Consider the following 20459-nt stretch of genomic DNA (forward strand, 5'->3'; position numbering starts at 1 on the left):
GGAGGTTGACTACCCTTGTTCATTAAAACTTCTGATGTTGAAGGTAATTTTTCACTTTTACCATCAGTGAAATTTTTCTGCTGGAAATTGTTATTAGTATAAACAAAATCAATTTTAATACTACATGGGGCATTTATTCCTTCATAGCCCAAACCTCGTGTATCACAATGTTTCTTACAAGCTCCAAGTATATTGGATAATTTTGTTGAGCTAAGGTTAAACTTTTTCAAGTTTTCTTCCAGCAACTTGACCTTGTTCCAAGAAGCAGTTAGGTAGCCTCCAACTGATTTTCTCGTGAGATAAAAACATTTTCTATGACATTAAATCAACTTTGTTGAGAGCTATATCTTTCTTTAGATTATGCAAGTTCTTCTTTTAACACAAAGAGATTTCGACGAAGATTTTCACATGCAGAGTTATTTGAACGCACATCTTGTTCACGATCTTTAAGAATGGATTGTAAGAGATTATATCCACAATCGTAACCTTTAAAGAGTTTTCTCATTTTCTTTTTTTCTAGACATGAAGGAGTCAGAAACTTAATCAAGTAATATGTTGACTTATTTTTTTTTATGAGATGGTCAAAAAGCTTGATGTATTGCAAGATTTCCTCATCAACATCGTTTCCATCCACTGAATCACTTTCATCTGAAAGATCATCCAACTGTTCATCTAGGCGTGTTTCCCAGTTATACACAGTTTCAGGCAATTGAGAAGACGTGAGAGATTTATCAGGAGAAACAAAGCTTTGAACAAAGTCAAAACGTTTCCGAACTGGTGATGCGTTGTTTGGGATAACACTGCTTTCCAAAGAGTCAAATTGCTCCAAATACAGACTTATGAGTTGTTAAACGTCTTTGCCTGCTCGGATACCAATTGAAAAAGTGGGGGTCTAACATCCACACCCAACATTTCGTTCGGAAATCTGTATGTACTATCTCCAATATAATTCCAAGAGAATCAACTAGACAGTCATACTCAATCATGGAAAGATATCCAAGAGTTATATCTCTTTCTCAAATAAATCAGCAAATCAACAGGATGAAATCCGTGAACTTATTGGTATGAGAATAACTTAAACGGTACCAAAGACCAATGTTCAAGTGTCAATCAATTTATATCAACAACCAAAGGTTGGATTTACCAATTGATTGAACTACGGACAACCTGTGATATTTCAATTATATAATCAAATATAATGCGGAAAATAAATAACACAGACACCAGAATTTTTATTAACGAAGAAATCGTAAATGCAGAAAAACCGAGGGACCTAGTCTAGTTTTGAATACCACATTGTATTAAGCCTCTACATGCACTAGCCTACTACAAGTTAACTTCGGACTGGAATGTAGTTGAGCCCTAACCAAGTCTCACACCGATTAAGCTATAACCGCGTTCCTTACATCTATGAATCCCAGTAGAATTCTACGCACTTGATTCCCTTAGATGATATCACCAACAACTAAGAGTTGCTACGATCCAAAGTCGAAGACTTATAAATAAATCTGTCTCCCACAGAAAAGTCTATTCTGGTAGATAAATCCGTCTCCCACAGAAGTACCTAGGAAGTTTTTGTTCCGTCTTTTGATAAATCAAGGTGAACAGGAACCAATTGATAATCCCGTCTTATATTCCCGAAGAACAACCTAGAAATATCTATCACCTCATAATAACTTAACTATATGGTAGTAGAAGAAGTTATTGTGGAATCACAAAGAATGAGACAAAAATCTTTGTGATTACTTTTTATATCTTACCTATCAGAGATAAATCTCGAGCAAATATTAGAGAATATAGTACTCAATACGATATAACAAGTAAGATCAGAACACGCAACTATAAAGAAAATTATTGGGTCTGGCTTCACGAATCCCAAATGAAGTCTTCAAGTTGTTAACCTATAATGGTTTTAGAAAAACATAGGTTAAAGGAGAATCGACTCTAGTCGCAACTAGGACACGGGAAAGTGTCGGGATTAGGTTTTCCAGTTGCTAGCATTCTCCCTTATATAGTCTTTCAAATCAGGGGTTGCTTACAATCAAAGCTAGGTTAGCTTAGAAACAAAGCATTCAATATTCACAGTTAGATGAAAACCTGATTTAAGATTCAAGCTAAGTTTGCTTAAAACCAAAACAACATCTCTCCATTGTTAGATGGTCTTAGCTTGTTACATACAAATGAAATATACCTTCATTTAGATATAGGTAACCGTACCTAAACGTGTATATTGAGTTAGCTCAATAATAGTTAACCAAAGTTATTCATATAAACACTTTTGTCTTAACCACATTCATCAAACACTTCTAGATCAAACATGATGATCAATCAATCATGAAATATAATCAAATGAATCTAATTGTGTTACTCATAGAGTTGTTCAATTGTTTATATCTCATAGAAGTATACAAGATAGAATTGAAGCAAAATCGGATTTGATTCATGATTGTACAAAGTACTTATACAAGAATCAATTCATGAACATTAAGCCACTGTTTGCAAAGATTGCATTCCTTAATTTATAAATGTATTCATTCATGAGTATGGACTTAACCGATTTTAGAACTTTAACCACTAAGTTTGCAAGCGGTACGCAAATTATAGTTCCGGACTTTGGTCTTGTCCAACAGTTTGCAAACCGGTACGCATACTGCTGTCCCGGACCTTAACTCAGGTAGAACCGTACGCATACTGGTATGCAAACTTGGTTCCATGACTTTAACAATTAAAACAGTTCGCATATTGGTATGCAAATAAGGTTTCCGGACCTGAATCATACCAAAAAAGTTTGCATACTATGTTGTATCCAGACAAAGGTTAATTGTTTTAAACTCTCATTTCAATCATTGAGACATCCTTAGAAGACGACAATAGCTGTTTCACACAAACTATTAGCTTATAAGTAATTTTCAAGTGATCGAATAATCAATATGAAACATTTCGAGTCGACATCAAATGACTGTCTCACACAAATCATGTAAGATGTTTCAAGGAAATTTTCACATGATCATCTGTTGACTTATTATTTAGTTTCCAACAAATAAATTGTTTCCAACTAAACTCGTCAAGAATAATGATGAACGTAGCTAAAGCAAAAAGCTTCCAACACATATTTCGAGAAATATATAAGCGAGTTAAACTCGGCTCAAAATATCAAATGTGTATAATATAAAAGTCTATATAGCTATACGACTTAGTATCAATAGGAAATAGAATAAAATAGACTTCTAAGTGATAGATAAGTTTTAGTATCTACATATCTTTTGTTGATGAAGTTACACCAATCTCTCTTCAGTAAATCTTCGTTTCAATCGATGAACGCCGTAAATTCTAAAAAGAAGAAAAATCCCGAGAATTATTCTCGAAGAAAAGATGATTTTTTATGAAAGATTTTCTCGATATTCTTGGAGTCGTGGTGTATAAATAACATTGAGTCGAGTCCTAAAAGAGATATGAAGTGTTAGGAGAGTTCTGGTTCAAAGAGTACAGAGCTACAGAGAAAGTTTATGCTACTGCAAACGAAGAAGGAGAGGAAGAATATTGGGCTGCTTAAGTCGGTCGCAAATTGTAGAGGAGAGTCGCAGAAGTTTTCGCTTCCGTAAGTGTTGGAAAAAGTCCTTAATGTTGACGGTGGTTTTATGTTTAGGGCAAAAAATGTAAAACTCTATTTTTTTTCCTACATTTTGCAAAGAATTAAGCAACATGTTAAAACCTAGTGAATGTCTATGTCTCTCTTGCTACATATATGTATGCATGTACAAATTATATTTACTACTCAATACCTACGTGTATGAAAATTATTTGAATAATACTGGTACATGTTGCAATATTCCATGTATTCTATAATTTTATTGTACTAAACTCAAGCTCTTGGTTGAGTTGTTCACTAATGTAGAGTATGCTGAGTATTTATTTTATGATATGTTCCTAGATGAACTATTAATACTGACATTAAATTCATGTTCATTCTCAGCTGAATAACATGAATTTCCTGGAATGTCTGAATTAAAATATGCATAAAAGACATCGCAAGTCGTGCCAAGGTGTGCTACATGTAAGATCAGCCAAAAAATTGATGATTTTGTTAAACGTGAAAAATCCATCTAATTTACTCAATTTTGTGCCAATACACAAAATTTAATTATTTGACCTAATTTTGCGTCAACTCGCAAAATTTGATTTTTTACCCTAAAAATGGAGCATGAGGGATATCTTGATTCCTATTGGTCGAAGTCCAAACCTAAGAAAGCTAGGATTTAGCCTATCACAAGGCCAGTAAGAGTAAAATCCAAATGGAAGTTGGAAAACCAAATTAAAAGGAAACAATGACTGAGTGCACGACCGCACCACTTGACCGGTTAATTTATCCCACGCCTCCTTTGGTCGACCATCCATGCTCCATGTTAGCTACCACATGCTCCTCTTCTTAACCGATCACTCCTAGCATATATGCTCCGTCCTAAATCGTCGACCAAAGTAGGCTGGTCGAGCTGCTTAATTTTCTTAAGGATTAAATCTTTGCCACCCAAGTTAGTCGCAAACTAATCAAGACGACCCAACTTGGCAGGTTGATTTATCTAACCTAAATCCCTACATGCTCCGCTCTGGACAATCACATCGCTTTCTTTCTGACCAATCACATCTATTTAACTTGGTCGGACGATATCCAAAAGGTTACCCAAGGTTGTCCGAACATATGGGAGCAATTCGTAAAGAATTTAAGTATGAGTTATATGCCAAAATTTGCGAATGGATGCATAGTATCACATACTAAAAGCTCACATCAAATCGGATTAACGATCTAAAAGTACAACTTAAAGAGGGAGCTAGATCATGGCTGAAAAATGACAAAATTTCTCCTGAATTCTTCCTTAGTTTTACTGTCGGTCTGATTTCACCTCCTAAATGATCTCAAAGCCTAAATATTCTATCGTCAGAGGATAGAAAATTCTTTTCTGATAAGAATGGAGGGGTCAACCATCAAAATCTGAGCTCGTATGAAGGCTCTACAACAATTTTATTGAAGGGTCTCACATCTGAATTTTCTGACTACGAAATTTCACGAATTTCTTCATGTATTAACATAAACTTCCATTCACTCTTTCATTCAAGAGGTGGGTTAATGTGATGCTACATATGCGTGATTATTTCCATACTCAAATATCTTTTGCTCCACTATTTCATAACCTCCCATCACCTCTCGTTGATATCATGAAACACAGTGTTTGACCTGTCACTCATGATCCACATATAGCATAACTCACACGTGATTGGTCTATGCCTTACATATGAAAGCGTGGGGGTACCAAAATACACCACCAACTTTTTCGTATGCAATATGTATGGACAAACTTACACACAATTCCTAGAGTTCAACTTAATGAATCTCAATCGAGGAATAGTATTCGGAGTTATATATCTTTCTCTCACAATTAGAAAGTTTACAGAGACTAGTCCATAAACCTGATTTGCGTGTGAGAGTACTTGGGTGATTCCAAAGATCAATTTCCCAAGTAATCAATCAATTCGTATCCAACAAACAAGGTCGGACGTATCTACTATGATTTATTAACGCACAACAGATAAACAATATAATGCGGAAAAGAAATAGTACAGACACCAGAAATTTTGTTAACGAGGAAACTCCAAATGCAGAAAAACACCAGAACCTAGTCCAGATTGAACACCAAACTGTATTAAGCCGCTGCAGACACTAGCCTATTACCAATTAACTTCGGATTGGAATGTAGTTAGGACCGAATTAAACCCTCCCAGCAATCCAGTTACAGTCGCGTTCCTCATGCCTCTCGAATCCCATCAGGACTTCGCGCAATTGATTCCCTTAGATGACGTCACACCAACTAAGAGTTGCTTCAACTCAATTGAAAACTTTAAACCAATATTCCTCCCACATATAAGACTATATATATGTGATTTCCTTTTCGATAAAAGATCAAGGTGATGAAAATCAATAATAATAGACAAATTCTAGCTAACCTCAAAATCCGGACTCATGCAACCCGAAGTGCAGCCTGGATTATTATTCACCTCACAAGTATAAAACTTGTGGAATCAACAAAGTCTGAGACGAAGAGAACTTTGAATATTTTTATTTATCTTGTTCAAATGAGAAGCTCAACAATCGAATAATATCAGGATACTCGAGCTATCAAGATAAACAATATCTGGACCTGGCTTCACGATTCCGTATGAAGCATTTGTAGTCGCTAAACTCTAAAAGGGTTTCTGGAGAGGACGACTCTAGTTACTACTGGAACACACCAAAGTAGTGTCGGGATTCAAAGATCCCAGTTGTTTAAGGTTTCCCTTTTATAGACATTTAAAGCATAGGTTGCTTTAGGTTTAACCTAAGATAGCTTTGGAACAAAGCAAACAATATCCACCATTAGATTAATCTTTGAATCTTTCACATAATCAAGATATACACTCTGGTTAGGATGAACCGTAACTGAACCGTGTACAACACCACGCTCATGAATGGTTAGCCGAAGCTAGCAAACTGAACTATAAGCTTGAGCAATTTCATAAACACTTAAGACTTAAGTCGAGTCACAATAATGTGATCAAATATGTCTATGTTGTTTTAATAAAAAGATAAAGAGATTATTCAAATGCTAATTATCTCGGGGAAATAATTATATGTGCATATGAATTTAATCGACATGGTAAGTAGATGTATAAGGTACAAATAGTTAACTGATCCGTGAACAATTAAGTCAAAGTACATGTACCTATATATATACTTTATAACATGACTGAGTTCTGGAGTTTCACAGAAATTTTTCAGTACATGTATCACTATGGATACCTTAATACAAAAATAATAAGTTTCGGAGTTTACATAACTTTTCTGGTACGTGTACCGGTGTGGATACGAAATCGGTTCTGGGACCAACAATTCTTTTCTAGTACGCGTACTGGTTTGCTTATCAATCCGGGTTCATGACTTCACATACTTTTTAAGGTGTGCATACGAGTATGCGTACCAAAAGTCTATTAGTCGACATATAGCTACTCTGTTACATGTACGAGTACAAGTATTACGGCTTCAGATTTACAACGATTTTCCCAGTTTGTAAGACTGATATGTAGACTGTCTTATATCTGAATTTACAGTAGTTCTATATTTATCTCTAAATCGTTTCGAAATATTCCCGAATAACATCAATGACACATATCAGTGTTCCAGGCTATTTTCGAATGATAATCTTGAATCATGATTCTTATTGCGAACAATAAGTTGTGCTTAATCGAAATTCATCAAGTATCAAATGTTCATTAAGCTTAGTCATATTTTGAGGACTAATTACAATATGAATCTTGACTTGAAATTCGTGATATGCTTATAATAGTCTAATTAGTTAGCGACATCGTCTCATAGATAGAAAGATGAATATAACTTGAGATATAGGTGGTTCAGTCTTCACTTACCTTTTGTGGAAGAAGTTTTCCAAAAGCGTCGGTTGATCACGCAACGATGACTGCCGTGATGTCCATTTCTCAACTACATCTTCTATCCTAATCGGAGATTTAACTAATTGTAAACTAGAAATCAAGATATAGTTTTCACAACTAAATCTGACAACAAGCTTGAGATAACAACACTTGTGAGTTCGACCGAGCAATGCTCTAACAATCTCCCCCTTTGTCAATTTTGATGACAAAACTATCAATACATATGGATAAAAAACTAAAGCTATAAAAACTCCTTGAATCCATCATGGCTTGATTTTCTTGGTTTCTTCAACTCCTTGAACTCTTCGTTATTTCAAGTTGCAATGACTCCGAACGTGTTCAACTCAGCACCGTTGTTGTTGAAGATCCTATCCATAGCTATAACAACTTTTGAAAACAAATATTCTCAATTGTCGTTATACAGAAACATAGTATTATTATCTTCTCCAAAGTTCAATTGTATTCCAACTTTGAAGTAATACTACGGTGATAGTTTCTCCCCCTTAATCAATACTATATCTTTTGCATAATAGATGAAACATATAGATTATTGATTAAACACCCCCCCACCCCCCCACACACACACCATAATGATTCGTAAACCATATGTATATAGTGTGAAACTACTAATTAATTCTCTCCCTTTTTGTCAATAAAGATTGGCAAAGGTATGAAAATCATGGGATCGTATTGAATACAACCAAAAGATACTTCAGGATTCAAAGGTGGTTTCATATCAACTTTATTTAGATGATATCATATAGTAAGAAAATACTTATCGCTCATTTAGGAGATTTAAGATACAAGCATCCTCTGTAAATTCCACAACCATACACCCCCCATAGATATAGCAATTAAGCACAAGTTCATTTAAGAACTCTCCCCATTTGATGTCATTCCAAAGAGAACAACATGAATGACCTTACTTTATGAAAAAGAAGGATTTTGCCGGACATTAAAAAATCACATGGATTTGTATCCTGGATATCGACTTAAATTAATCTCAAAGCAAGTTACGAACAAAGAGATAATTTTAATCGGCGGAACTCAACATATGAAAATCTTACGGGGTGTGTCAAGCAGTAATAACACAAAGGTGTGATCATAAGTAGATCGATACTGCAGGAAAATTCTCAAAGAGTTTGTTCTATTTTAAGTTTAAAAAACACAATAGATTTAACTTCTGAGCATATATGAAATATCAGCTCGATTCACGAAAACTTAAAGGCACGTATATTTCATAAGACTTTTGCAATAATTTAACCAATAATGATTACATATTGCAAGTTCATCTTCCAAAAACTCTAGAATTTAAATAAATAAATCTAAAAATATGCAAGTTGAAAATCGTTGGAAATATTGTGTAATCACAATTTTTGCTATACCAAACCCTAGTTATCCTTCTCAAAAGTAAGAATAAATTCTCACAAAAAGTTTCCTAGAAAAATAAATAGAAAACAATATAAGAAGAACTATAATTCATATGTAGTATGCGACTCTTTTTTTGAGAGAACCAAGATTTTCAGGTGCTTTTCCCCATACCGAATTAAGACGCTTGAGGTCCCTTTTGGAGGCAGACAATTGTTCGAACACAACCTTGATGTCACTTATAATGTTTCCAACCAAATCACTAGACATCTGAATCGGTTTTGACCCTGTATGCTCTTGAGAAAATTAACAAGATATGGTGACAAGATTATTATAAAATTCAACAATTCCTGTGGAACCATCCTCTTCCATATTCTTGTTATCTTCCTTAACAGAGGGAAGAGAGATCTTTTCTAGAATCTTTTGAAGAGGTTTTATCTCATTACTTTCATAGGTTTGGGTCGGCTTCGGAACTCACCCGCATATGGGTCCGCGAGCACATGAATTTTGACCGGACTCATTTAAGTAGACAATTCTAATCAACTTTGATCTTAGCTCAAGATAGAGATTTAGAGCACAAGAGGTAGTTGAGATTTCCATTAGGATACTTGACATAACCAAAGATGAACCTCCTTATGATGAAATTCAAAACTAAAAACAAAATACACCAAATGTCAAGAAAGAGTTTGATAATGCATGCTTAGACTTAGTGCTTCTGATGCATCATGCTACCTGCTAGTCTCCGAGTAATCGAGACCTAGCATTTAGGCCCACATCACCATGACATGGACGTATATAATTTGTTTTCGCATTTGCTTTCAAGCGCCTATTATCTATTAGTCTATGCAGAGGCGGAACTAGAAATATTCTTTATCCTGGGCTTGGCCATCTTCTTATCCCGGGCTTAAGCCTAAAAATTGCACATAATTTTTGGCACAATTAAAATTAGGTAACAAAGAATGACTTTTTGGAAATCTAGGGGTGACTCCAGCCAGCCAGGAGAAGCCTGGATGTAGATCCGCCCCAGAGTCGGTGAGTAATGGAGACTTTATATTTAGGCCCATGCCGTCATGACAGGCGCATGCATCACTTTCTTTCGCATTGGCTTTCAAACGTCTATTACCCATTGGTCTGTGGATGGGTAATCGAGACTTTACATTCAAGCCCGAACCTTCACGACACGGATTTAGCCTTTGTACGATACAGATCCAATCACCATTCCTTGAGCTGGACATTTGAACCCTCGGGCAATGATTTTATTTTCTTTATTTGACACCGGCGGAATTTATCATCCGGGGGTTATCAGTTGTCACTCGACAGACTAGAATGATGGCGATATCTAGAGCTCAAGAAAATTCGCTCAAGTCCAGCCAGCTACACCAGGTTTATTTTGTCGACAAATGATTAAAGAGTTCGTAAAATATGTGCCCTCAAGAATGAAGTGACAAAGAAAGAATGGTTATTATTTATGGCTCAATTAAATGAGACCTCGTGTTTGTTTTTGTCTGCATTATTGAATTTGGGTCCACTTTCAGGAACCGTTTCCTTTCTTTTTCGTATCCTTTTAATTTAAGTAATAACAAATCCTTTCTTTTTAAGATCTTAATCAACATTTACTTAATCAAAATTGAGTAAGTTTTAAGTTTCTCTTTTTCAAATCTCAAAAGACAAAAACAAAAAACCGTTCCAATTTCTTTCGTAAAAGTTGGCATAAGCTCTCTCTCTACTGGCTATACTAGTACATGTGGTTATGTCAGGTACATGAAAACGCTCAGCTGATACAGACTAGAAGAAAGAGAAAGAGATGCTTTGGGTCTCTTAAATTTTTGTTTTGGAGTGTGTGGTTAGAACAACTGCAGTGGTGCGAGTATAACCAAAGACCAAAGAGAGAAAAAAGATCAAATTTTGGGTTTAGTCTGGTGTGTGACGCTACGGTGGAAAGACTAAATTTGGTCAGACGTACATTATACGTTCGCCTGGTGTGGGACGTGAACTATACCAACGCCTGGTGTGGGACGAGGATTATACGTTCGTCCGGTGCAGAGAAATTCAAAATAAAATTTAATAAAAAAAAATAAGAAAAATGGGGCGGAGGTATTAAGCCCGCCCCATACAAATGCAAACTTTTAAAGAGTGGGCGGAGGTATAAACCACGCCCCACAGAAAAGAAAAAAAAACAGACGAACATTATACGTCCGCCTGAGATGGGGCGTGGACTATACGTTCGTCTGGTGGTGGGACGTGGATTATATAAACGTCCGACTATATTTGGATTTGGTCTTCATCGCCGACCAAATTTGGTACGGGTTTTAGTCTTTGATCAAATTTTGATGAATGGTCCGTCTCACTACACCTACCCACTGGACCAAATATTTGGGTTTATTCGTCCATTGTGGACGCTCTTAGACCAGACCAGACCAGACCGGACTTTCCTTTTTAGCTAGAGAGAAAAAAACCTGCCTTTCCAGCAAAAAGATTAACAGGAGGAGAGTGCTTTTCTTCTTTCTTTTCCAGCCATACATATACACCAATAACCCCATTATTAATGGGTATTATTTAGGTTTCTTAATTTTGTTTATATTTAGGGAAGAAAAAAAAGACAGAGAAGAAAGAGTATCAGTACCGAGTCCTGACATAGTCAATACCAGTTCTTTGTTTGTTTTCTTCCATTTTACTGCTTACATTCCGCAAATTTTGTCTCTGGATTTAGGGCGGGTTCTTGTTTTTTTTCATTATTATTTGCTGATTTGAGGCTTCTTGGATGAGTTCCTGAAAGCATTTGCAAAGATGGTTCTTGAGTTCATATTTTGGTGGTTCAGGTAACAAACCCTTTTCTTCTCTTTCTTATTTTCTTTTGAATAGTGGGTTATAAAAATGAGGGATTTTCCTTCGTGTTTTGGCGAAAATGGAGTACAAGTTGCAGATTCATCATCATCTAGTACTAGCGCTAAAACTGCACAAAATTCAGTGACATGTGTTTATCAAAGTAGATTAAGAGGGAAATCTTGTTTGATTACTGTAACATGGAGTAAGAACTTGATGGGTCAAGGTCTAAGTGTAGGGATTGATGATTCAACTAGTCAGTGTCTGTGTAAAGTTGATGTTAAATCTTCTTTGTTCTCTAAGAAGAAAGGGTCTAAATCTTTAGTAGCAGATTCAAGTAAAGTTGATATCTATTGGGATCTCTCTTCAGCTAAGTTTGGATCTGGTCCAGAACCACTGCAAGGATTCTTCTTAGCTATTGTTTTTGATAATGATATGATTCTTTTACTTGGGGATTTGAGAAAAGAAGCATACAAGAAAACAAACACATCTCCTGTTCATTCAAGTGCAATTTTAGTTTCAAAGAGGGAGAATATTTTTGGTAAAAGAGGGTTTGGAACTAAGGCTCAGTTCTGTGATAATGGTCCACTACATGATGTTACAATTGAGTGTGATATGGTAGGAACTAGTGATCCTAGCCTTGTTATCCGTATAGACAGTAAAACCGCGATGCAAGTGAAGCGACTCAAATGGAAGTTTCGGGGAAATTATAGAATTACGATCGATGGGCTTTCAGTTGATGTGTTTTGGGATGTTCATAATTGGCTATTTAGTACAACACCAGGAAATGCAGTTTTTATGTTTCAGAGTTGCTTATCAGCCGAAAAGTTATGGAATTCTAGCTATAGCTCATCAAACCTAAATATATTTCCTTGGTCAGATGGCTCACATATATTCAAAGATTCTCAACCTCAAGGTCTTGGTTTCTCACTGATTTTGTATGCTTGGAAGAATGAGTAAAGGTCAATTCTGCCACTTTTAAGTTAACACATACATTGTAGTGAATGCCTATAATTGTTAACAATGTGCTTAAATTGCGTTTTATAATGTGTTTTGAAGTTGGTTCATTCTAGATTAACTTAAGCTGATTCTATCTGGAAACAATCTCATTTCTCTAAATTGGTTCTTTAATGTTTTTATGTGCTTATTACTCAATTATCTCACTGATTTTGTATGCCGGGAAGCACGAGTAGAGGTCAAATTTTTCTCTGACGAGCTCATGGACACTTCAGTGAAATGATAATTTTTTATATGCTTCTCCTTATATTTTCTGTGGGATGTATCTGAACTGATTTTTAGTTGAAATTCAGTTTATGTCATGCTGTTTTGGTAGCGGATTAGGTGATTTCAGTGAGCAATATTCATTGTGATCTATCAAACCAGAGTGTGTTTAAGAATAACAGTCATGATTCATGGTAAAGGAAGTATACTAGTAATCACTTCCTTAACATACTTTGGCACAGTTTAGTTGCATTTGCCTGACAGGAGTTTAAATTTTACTGATGCTGAGATCCAGTATCTGTGCTTGTGACAGATGATTGCAGTTGTACTTCACTTTTATGTTATACCAGTCTTGTTAAACGTTATGGGGAATATGTCCTTTTTTAGGATATAGAAAAGTTGTGATCATCTTTTCAAGTTCAGGTATCAGCATGCCGTGTTCATCGTTTGGATTGTTTTATCACTTGTTATCAGATATGGGGTTTCTTGTCATTATGCTTTTTTTTTTCATACAGACAGCTTCAACTTGATAATAGATGTAATATACAGTTGTCAATTTTTAAACTAGGTCCCTGATTCATTACCTTCAGGTTATTTCATTTCTCCATCAACTCTAACTTCAATGCAGTATTGCCATACATTATGTCACGTATGAACTAGAATAGTGCTTCATCTTAGGCTTAGAGGAGGGGATATTGAGGTCGATATGAGCAAGTATGACCTCATTTACGGCACCACTTCACAAATTAATTAGTGGCTTGTGGAACTTATTGTAAGTTCTCAAGTAAGACACTGGCGATATAGTGTGCTGGTTGATTCATTTCTCCATTAACTCTAACTTCAGTATGTGATGGTTTTAGCAGTATCTTAGGCTTAGGGAGGGGATAATGGGATCAACTTGAGCAGGTATGATCCCATTTACTGTGCTAGTTGACAATTTAGTTAGTGGCTTGTGTAACTTCTTGTAAGTTCAAGTAAGACAGTGGCGATTTCGTGTTCATACTTGATCATTTCTCCATCAACTCTTCAATATAATAGTTTTAGCAGTATTACCAATCATTGTCACATATGAACTTGTATTCATCGGAGGCTTAGAGGGAGTGGATATTTGGATCAATATGAGCAAGTATGATCTTTAGTTACCACCTCCACACATAAACAACTAGGAATTTCATAATTTTCTTTTGATATGTTGTGAATATACTGATAGATTGTTATCAAAGCATCAAAAGGGTACAGCCGAGTTTCTTGTTGGTTTTGTTTGGTTGCTATACTGCTGTCTGCACTTGTTTTTTTTTCTTTTTAAGAATTATGTTGCACTTGTTGTACCTAAACAATAAGATGTTTCAAACCATATTAGTCGTGTTAAAGGCTGGGTCGGCTATGAAATAAAAGTGTAGGCTCAGGGCCTTTTTGGTGAATGGATGTATCTTGATTCTGCACGGACCGTCATTTTGGACGAGACAAAAACTGCGGAGACACATAAGAGGTGGGCCCCACTCAATGAGAAAAGGGTTACATTTTTGGTGTGTGCTTGTGTCTGCACGGTTTTTACTCAGTCCAATTGAACGGTCCGTACAGATTTTTTTATTTATCTCAATATTGTAATAATAAGGTACTATTTTGCATGGCCGGAAGCGTAACAAAACTCATGTAAGACGAATTAAAAAGTTCTACGTTTTATATGGATTTTGGTACTCTTCTCCAGTAATCTGGCACCCTCATTAGCAATGTTGTCATTTTCACGTTGGAACAAGTCTAAAAGCTTTTGGTTGTCTTGTGATATTCAGAAATTCTCGTTTTCTTTGAAGTTATTCTACATTTCCACTCAGATTTCTATAATTTCACTTTTTTTTTTCTTTTCGTTTTTCCTTTTTATTATTAGTTACTATTAGGGGTGAGCAAAAAATTCGGAATCGCGGTTTCATTCGTATCCGTCCGTAAAATTGCGGGTCAAACCCAATCCGCGAAATTTATGGGCCGTACACAGGTGGGATTCTCAAATCTGCATTTTTAGCGGTTTGGTTGTGGTTGGACTTTGAAATCTGCGGATCCACCCATATCGGATTGGGTTTACTTCCAAATGTCCACATAAGAGCGACATCGTCTTGGTGGGTTATCAGTAAGTTTATGTAATGGTCGAATAATAGCGCATTTGGATACAATTTTGTTTCTGATTTTTGCTTCTTCAGAAGCAGGAGTCAGAAGTCCGGATATTTTGCTTCACAAGAAGTCAATTTTTCCGCTTCTAAAAATCGTCCTGAAATTCTACACCCAAACTGATTTCTTGCTTCTAAAAATTAAAAAGTTATTTCTATCTGTGTATCCAAACGCGTTATAATAGCGTGTTTGGATATACATGCAAAAGTAACTTGCACTTGAGATATATCTTACCAAGTAAGGGATACTGCACTTGAGATATATCTTACCAAATAAAGGATCATCTGCCTTTCTAAATCGAGATCCTGCTTCATAAGTACAAAAGCTATTTGCCATCTTCACCGCTACACGTCCAAATACTCCTGCGGATTAAAAGTCCTCCATAATCCCGTATTTCATATTAAGTTAAAACATTTTTCAGCATAGTCAGCATTTACTTTACTTTCGACGGGCATTGATTTTAAGCTTAAACATTTTTCTGCATAGTCGGTATTTACTTCGACGGGCATTGATCAAGACCCACGAAATTAACAACCATGGTTAGCGAAGCCATGTGCAGGGGAGGAGGAATTCACTCACACAGTCTGTAACACCACACTTAAATGAGTTTATACACTTGAAACTACATATGCGTTTATGCAATGACACGTGGACTTAGGGGGTGAGCATTTGGCCCGTCATCCGCGGATTCAATCGGGGCCAACCACATTTTTGCGGATGGTTGTCCGAATCGTTCACTAATGGGTTAGATGCGGATGGGATTTTTGGAAATCCAACGGATTACGGATTAGGTCCAGATACAATCTTGAAAATCTGTTGGACATCCATAACTGATTAGATTAAATATATTTATATAGTTTTGTTTTGGGATAAAAATTGATTCTGCTGGAAATGGTAAATTTGGGTGCGCCGCCGAGAAACGAATCTAAACCCTAAACAAATGCACTGCACGAGAGTACTTTAGATTCGAAAGATCAGTCTGTACAATTCTGGCCTAAACCAAGAAATGGTCGTTCCAGTCTTGCTTCGGTCACAAAATGGAGGAGAAGGCTTGATCTTAGGGAGGGAAGCGAAGAAGGTGTTGAGATCAGAATGGTTAACTCTGAAGGTGTGGTTGTTTTATGACTTGTATCAGAAGGTGGAACTTCCTTGCGGAATGTAAGCTATAAGTTCTTGGTGTTTTCTGGATACTTGGGTTGATAACCGTTGTTCTTGGTTGAAATAGGTTGAAAACCTATTTATATAAGTCATAGTTGAACGCACCATGATCTCATAGGAAGTGGAAGTAGTTGAGTAATGGAGAAGTGGTGATACGTATTGATCTCTATACCTTGGTGACTATTATTACAGAGGCGGAATTCAGAATAATAATAGACGAAACTAGAAAACAAAACGCACTAAAAACCAGATTCGAAGAAAATATCTTCTCTAGATTATGAACAAGAAAACTATTACAATTCTCTCTTTGTTACGCTCACAATCTCTCTAAAAAGTAAATAACCTTTAACTGTTTTACTAAGCTTGCTTTTACAATAATCTACTATTGCCTCACAAACTTTTCTCTAGATCCTTGTATCACACTAACCTCCTCTCTGATCTAGGTGTGTCTGTATCAAAAACCACACTCTAGATCTAAGTGTGTTTGTATCATAAACCACACACTAGATGTCTTAGCTATGAGCTAAACATCTTTATTTATAGCTTTAACGGTTTCCAAAACCTCTTAGAAATCTATTTCCTTATCTAAGAATAATACCTTTTCTAGGTATATTTCTTTATCTAGGAATAATTCCTATTCTAGAAACAATTCCTTGTCTAAGTATATTTCCTTATCTAGGAATACTTCCTTACTTTTTTTTGGCTTCCCAAACCTTCTAGGAATATTTTCATTCTGTAGGAATACTGTCTTAAATCAGTAACCCCTCACAAATTACAATTCTATCATCAATCCGTCTTGAGAATCACTAGTTCCCGGAGAGATAAAGATACACATGTATCAAGTGGGGATCGTGTAAAAATGTTGAAAACCACGTCTTACTATGAGGGAAGACAGGTTGGTTTACACCCACTACTTCTCTGCTGCCACTAACTGACCGCCTTTCCCGACACTTTCTTATAATGGGCGTGTTGCACGCCGCACGCTGTAAACCGCCAGACCAATACCCTGACGAACATCCCCCAGTTTGTGACATGTTTGATGTCTCGCGCATTTTCGTGAATACGTAGCAAGTTGCTAAGTGGGTCTTGCTGGCAAGACCTAGCTGTTTTGACCAATCACGCGCAAGCTAGGCGGCGGGCGGTCATATGCTATAAGTCAAGTCATGAGACTTGCCGCAAGGAATAACGTGTAATGCTTTTTAGGTCAAATAATTAGATTATTTGTGAGATCGATATTTATATAACATAGTTTGTAATCGAAGCGTATAAGGCATCGCTTTTAAGCAAGCAACTCAAATAATCGATGCTTATAAAACATCGTTGTATAAAAACAAGTTCAAATCAGTCGCGGAGCTTAATGTCTTAAAAGGAGCATGACCGGCCAACTTCAGGAAGCTTCCAGGAGCTATTCGTGCACGCGAAAGGTGAGTCGGTCGGTCCTTATAAGAGGGTGATGGATGGTAGCCATTTTAACATCCTATTGGTCGACCCAAGTAAAATCTAGACCGGTTAAATTGGCTAGCAAAATTGAGTGGCTGAGATGATTTGCAGCTTGGATGCCATTGAATTCTTTTAAGAACCTTGTAGGATGCGCGACTAGCCACCTTTGGGAAGCTGTTCAGGAGCCGTACGGGTATGCCGCAGTTTGGCCGATCAGTCTTCATGGAAGAGGGATGGCCGGTGATCACGATGACATCTGATTGGTCGCACAAAGTTAGATCTGAAGCGAATTTGTGTGGCCGGGATTGCTTTGCGGCAGTTATATACATCCGTTGGTCGTATCTGAGGCTTTTAAAGCCGTGTGGCCGGCGCTCTTTGGGTGCGCGAATCGCGGCGTTGCTAGCAAGCTTGGAGCAATGCAATCGACCAGGTTTGTAGTCGGGCCGCTGATGAGCATATCCGTGCCTTTCCCATTGGTTGGAATTAAATCTAGGCCAATCAATTCGGCCGGCGAAGTTGGACGGCCACGATTGATATTTAGACTGACATATGCGGTCTTAATTTCTTTAAACCCTTTTTATCCGCGCGGCCAGCCTACTTTTGGCTAGCGGTTAGGGTTGTTGCTGGCATGCTATAAGAATTCTGATTGGTTGGAATGAAAGTGGGCGCGCCAGTGAGTATCATGGAGCTTGTCTGGCTATGCTGGGAGGAGGCCAGGCTCATCGAATTGTCTGGCCAAAACATATGGTCATGATCGTTTTGAGACTAACATGCGCAGCCTATATTCAATTCCTTAAGGAATTAAGCGTATCGACCAGCCAACTTCCACTTTTAATTAAAACTGTGCGCGACGCTTTTGGAGCGATTTGATTGGTCGATGGGAAAGATGGGCCAGCAAGAAATACTATGGGACGTGGCCGGCCACGGGCAGTGCCTGCTAGGGAAAACCGGCCGGCCAAGTGGCGTGGCCACGCCTCCTCTTGCTGCTGCTTTTATTTGCCGCAGTTTCTCTTTTACTTCTTGTTTTATACTTTGGTAGGATTCTGCTCCTACTAGTCTGTGGCAGATCAATTTCCTAGCTTGCCTAGGTTTGGTCTCGACCAATAGGGTTCAAGATATTGCGCTGGCCGCAAAAAAAACCTAATTTTTGTAAATTAGTAAAATTAGGTTTAAAAAGATTGAATTTTTTAGACTGGCACAAAATCAATCAATTTCTGGTGAATTTTGTGCGTTCATACAAAATCACTAATTATATTTCAGAGGGAAGCATAACTTTGCGTGCCTCTAATTGAGTACTTCCATGCATATCTTAATCCCGATATTTCGGGAAATTCATGCTACTCAGTTGCGAGCGAACATTAATTGTCATGTCATGCCAATATTAAGAGTTCGGTTGGGGAACATAGCATAGCATAAATACTCAACAGACCATGCATTAGTGAGTAATGCAGGTGGAGATAAAATTTACAGAATATTTTGGATTGTTGCTGCACGCACCATTCTGGATAAATTTCATATAAATATACTTAACTGCTCAATACATATGTAAGTAAAGAGGCCTGGGCACTCATTACTTTTAAATGGCTCAGTCTCTTTGCAGAATGACGGCGCATTAAATACAGGGTTTTATAATTTTAGCCTTGAACCGAAAACCACCATTAACATTAAGTCCCCTGCTTAGTACATAACAGTGACATTGTTGTGGAGTAAGCAACAGATGGTGACAGACGAGAATAAAATCGAAAAGGCGAGACATGTAGAGGTTACCAGAAAAATTTGATTACCAAAATCTCTTTGTGTATAAAAGGGGATCGACCCTCCCTCTCTTTCCTGTTTTTATTTGCTCGCCCACTCGTGCTTCTGTTCATAGCAGCTAGTGCTCCCATCCATAGCAGCTGGTCTTCCCTTGTCGTGCCGTCAACAGCTCCATCACCGAGCGTCCGCCAGCAGCAAGGTAGGCACTTCTCTCTTCTTCTTCTTTTTTCGCGAGTATGAACTCCAATAATATGTGTTGCTTCCATAATTTTTTGAAATTCCATTCAATCCTAAGTGAATTCTCTTTGTTGATAGTGTCGGAGTGAGCACTATCAGCAGCATTAGTGACAAAGTCATCAACGACAACAAGATCACAGTAAGGCTAGCGGGAGGATTTGAGGTAAGCGCAACTGCTTCCTTCTTTTCTTTTTCGTAAAAACCTAGTTTTAGGTTTTCGGTCGCGGGCGTAATATTCGCGGCATTTTTTTTCTTCTTTCGAGTAGGCGCGAGTCCCCACCCAACTTGGTTGTGGGTGTGATGTCCCGCGGCCAAAAATGTTTTCTTAAAATTTTTATTGGGCATACAGACTCCATGCAGTACAAGAAAATTAGTATATTGCAACATGTGCACTGCATGGCAAGAACCCATGTTTCATGTGGCAATAGCCTTTTGCCGCATCAAAATCTTTTGCCACACACTGTGGCAACAACCTGTGTGACAAGAAGTTATTGCCACACCTTATGTGCATTGTAGCAAAAGGTAGGTTTTAGCAACAACATATAGTGAGGCAATAATGTGAGGCAAAAGAATATTTAGTTCATTTTAGTTATTTAAATATTTAATTTTATTTTTTGTGAAAATACTTTTGCCACACCACTTAGGTGCTGTTATAGGCTTCTCTTGCAACAACGTCAAGAAGACCTGCATTAAAGCAACATTTCTTCCGCAAAATCCTATTAAGAGAATTGTTTTCTAATATTGTTTATAGACCACTGTTGTGGTATATGATTCATAGTCGGCAAAGTAATATCTAAATCAAGTATTTCATAGACAAAAAC

General features: G+C 37.1%; 1 protein-coding gene across 1 annotated transcript; it reads left to right on the forward strand.

Annotated features, from left to right (window-relative positions):
• The first annotated feature begins 11330 nt into the window (after positions 1-11330).
• Positions 11331-12745, forward strand: LOC113350095. Its single transcript, XM_026594174.1, has one exon. It carries the CDS (start codon positions 11719-11721, stop codon positions 12625-12627), a length of 909 nt encoding a protein of 302 aa, XP_026449959.1. The 5' UTR covers positions 11331-11718; the 3' UTR covers positions 12628-12745.
• Positions 12746-20459: the final 7714 nt, after the last annotated feature.

Source organism: Papaver somniferum, chromosome 2, assembly GCF_003573695.1.
Source record: "Papaver somniferum cultivar HN1 chromosome 2, ASM357369v1, whole genome shotgun sequence".
In the NCBI taxonomy this organism is placed as follows: domain Eukaryota; kingdom Viridiplantae; phylum Streptophyta; class Magnoliopsida; order Ranunculales; family Papaveraceae; genus Papaver; species Papaver somniferum.

What these genes read in the sequence shown, in the direction of transcription:
- LOC113350095 (XM_026594174.1), top strand. Translation starts at nt 11,719, where the DNA reads ATGAGGGATTTTCCTTCGTGTTTTGGCGAAAATGGAGTACAAGTTGCA.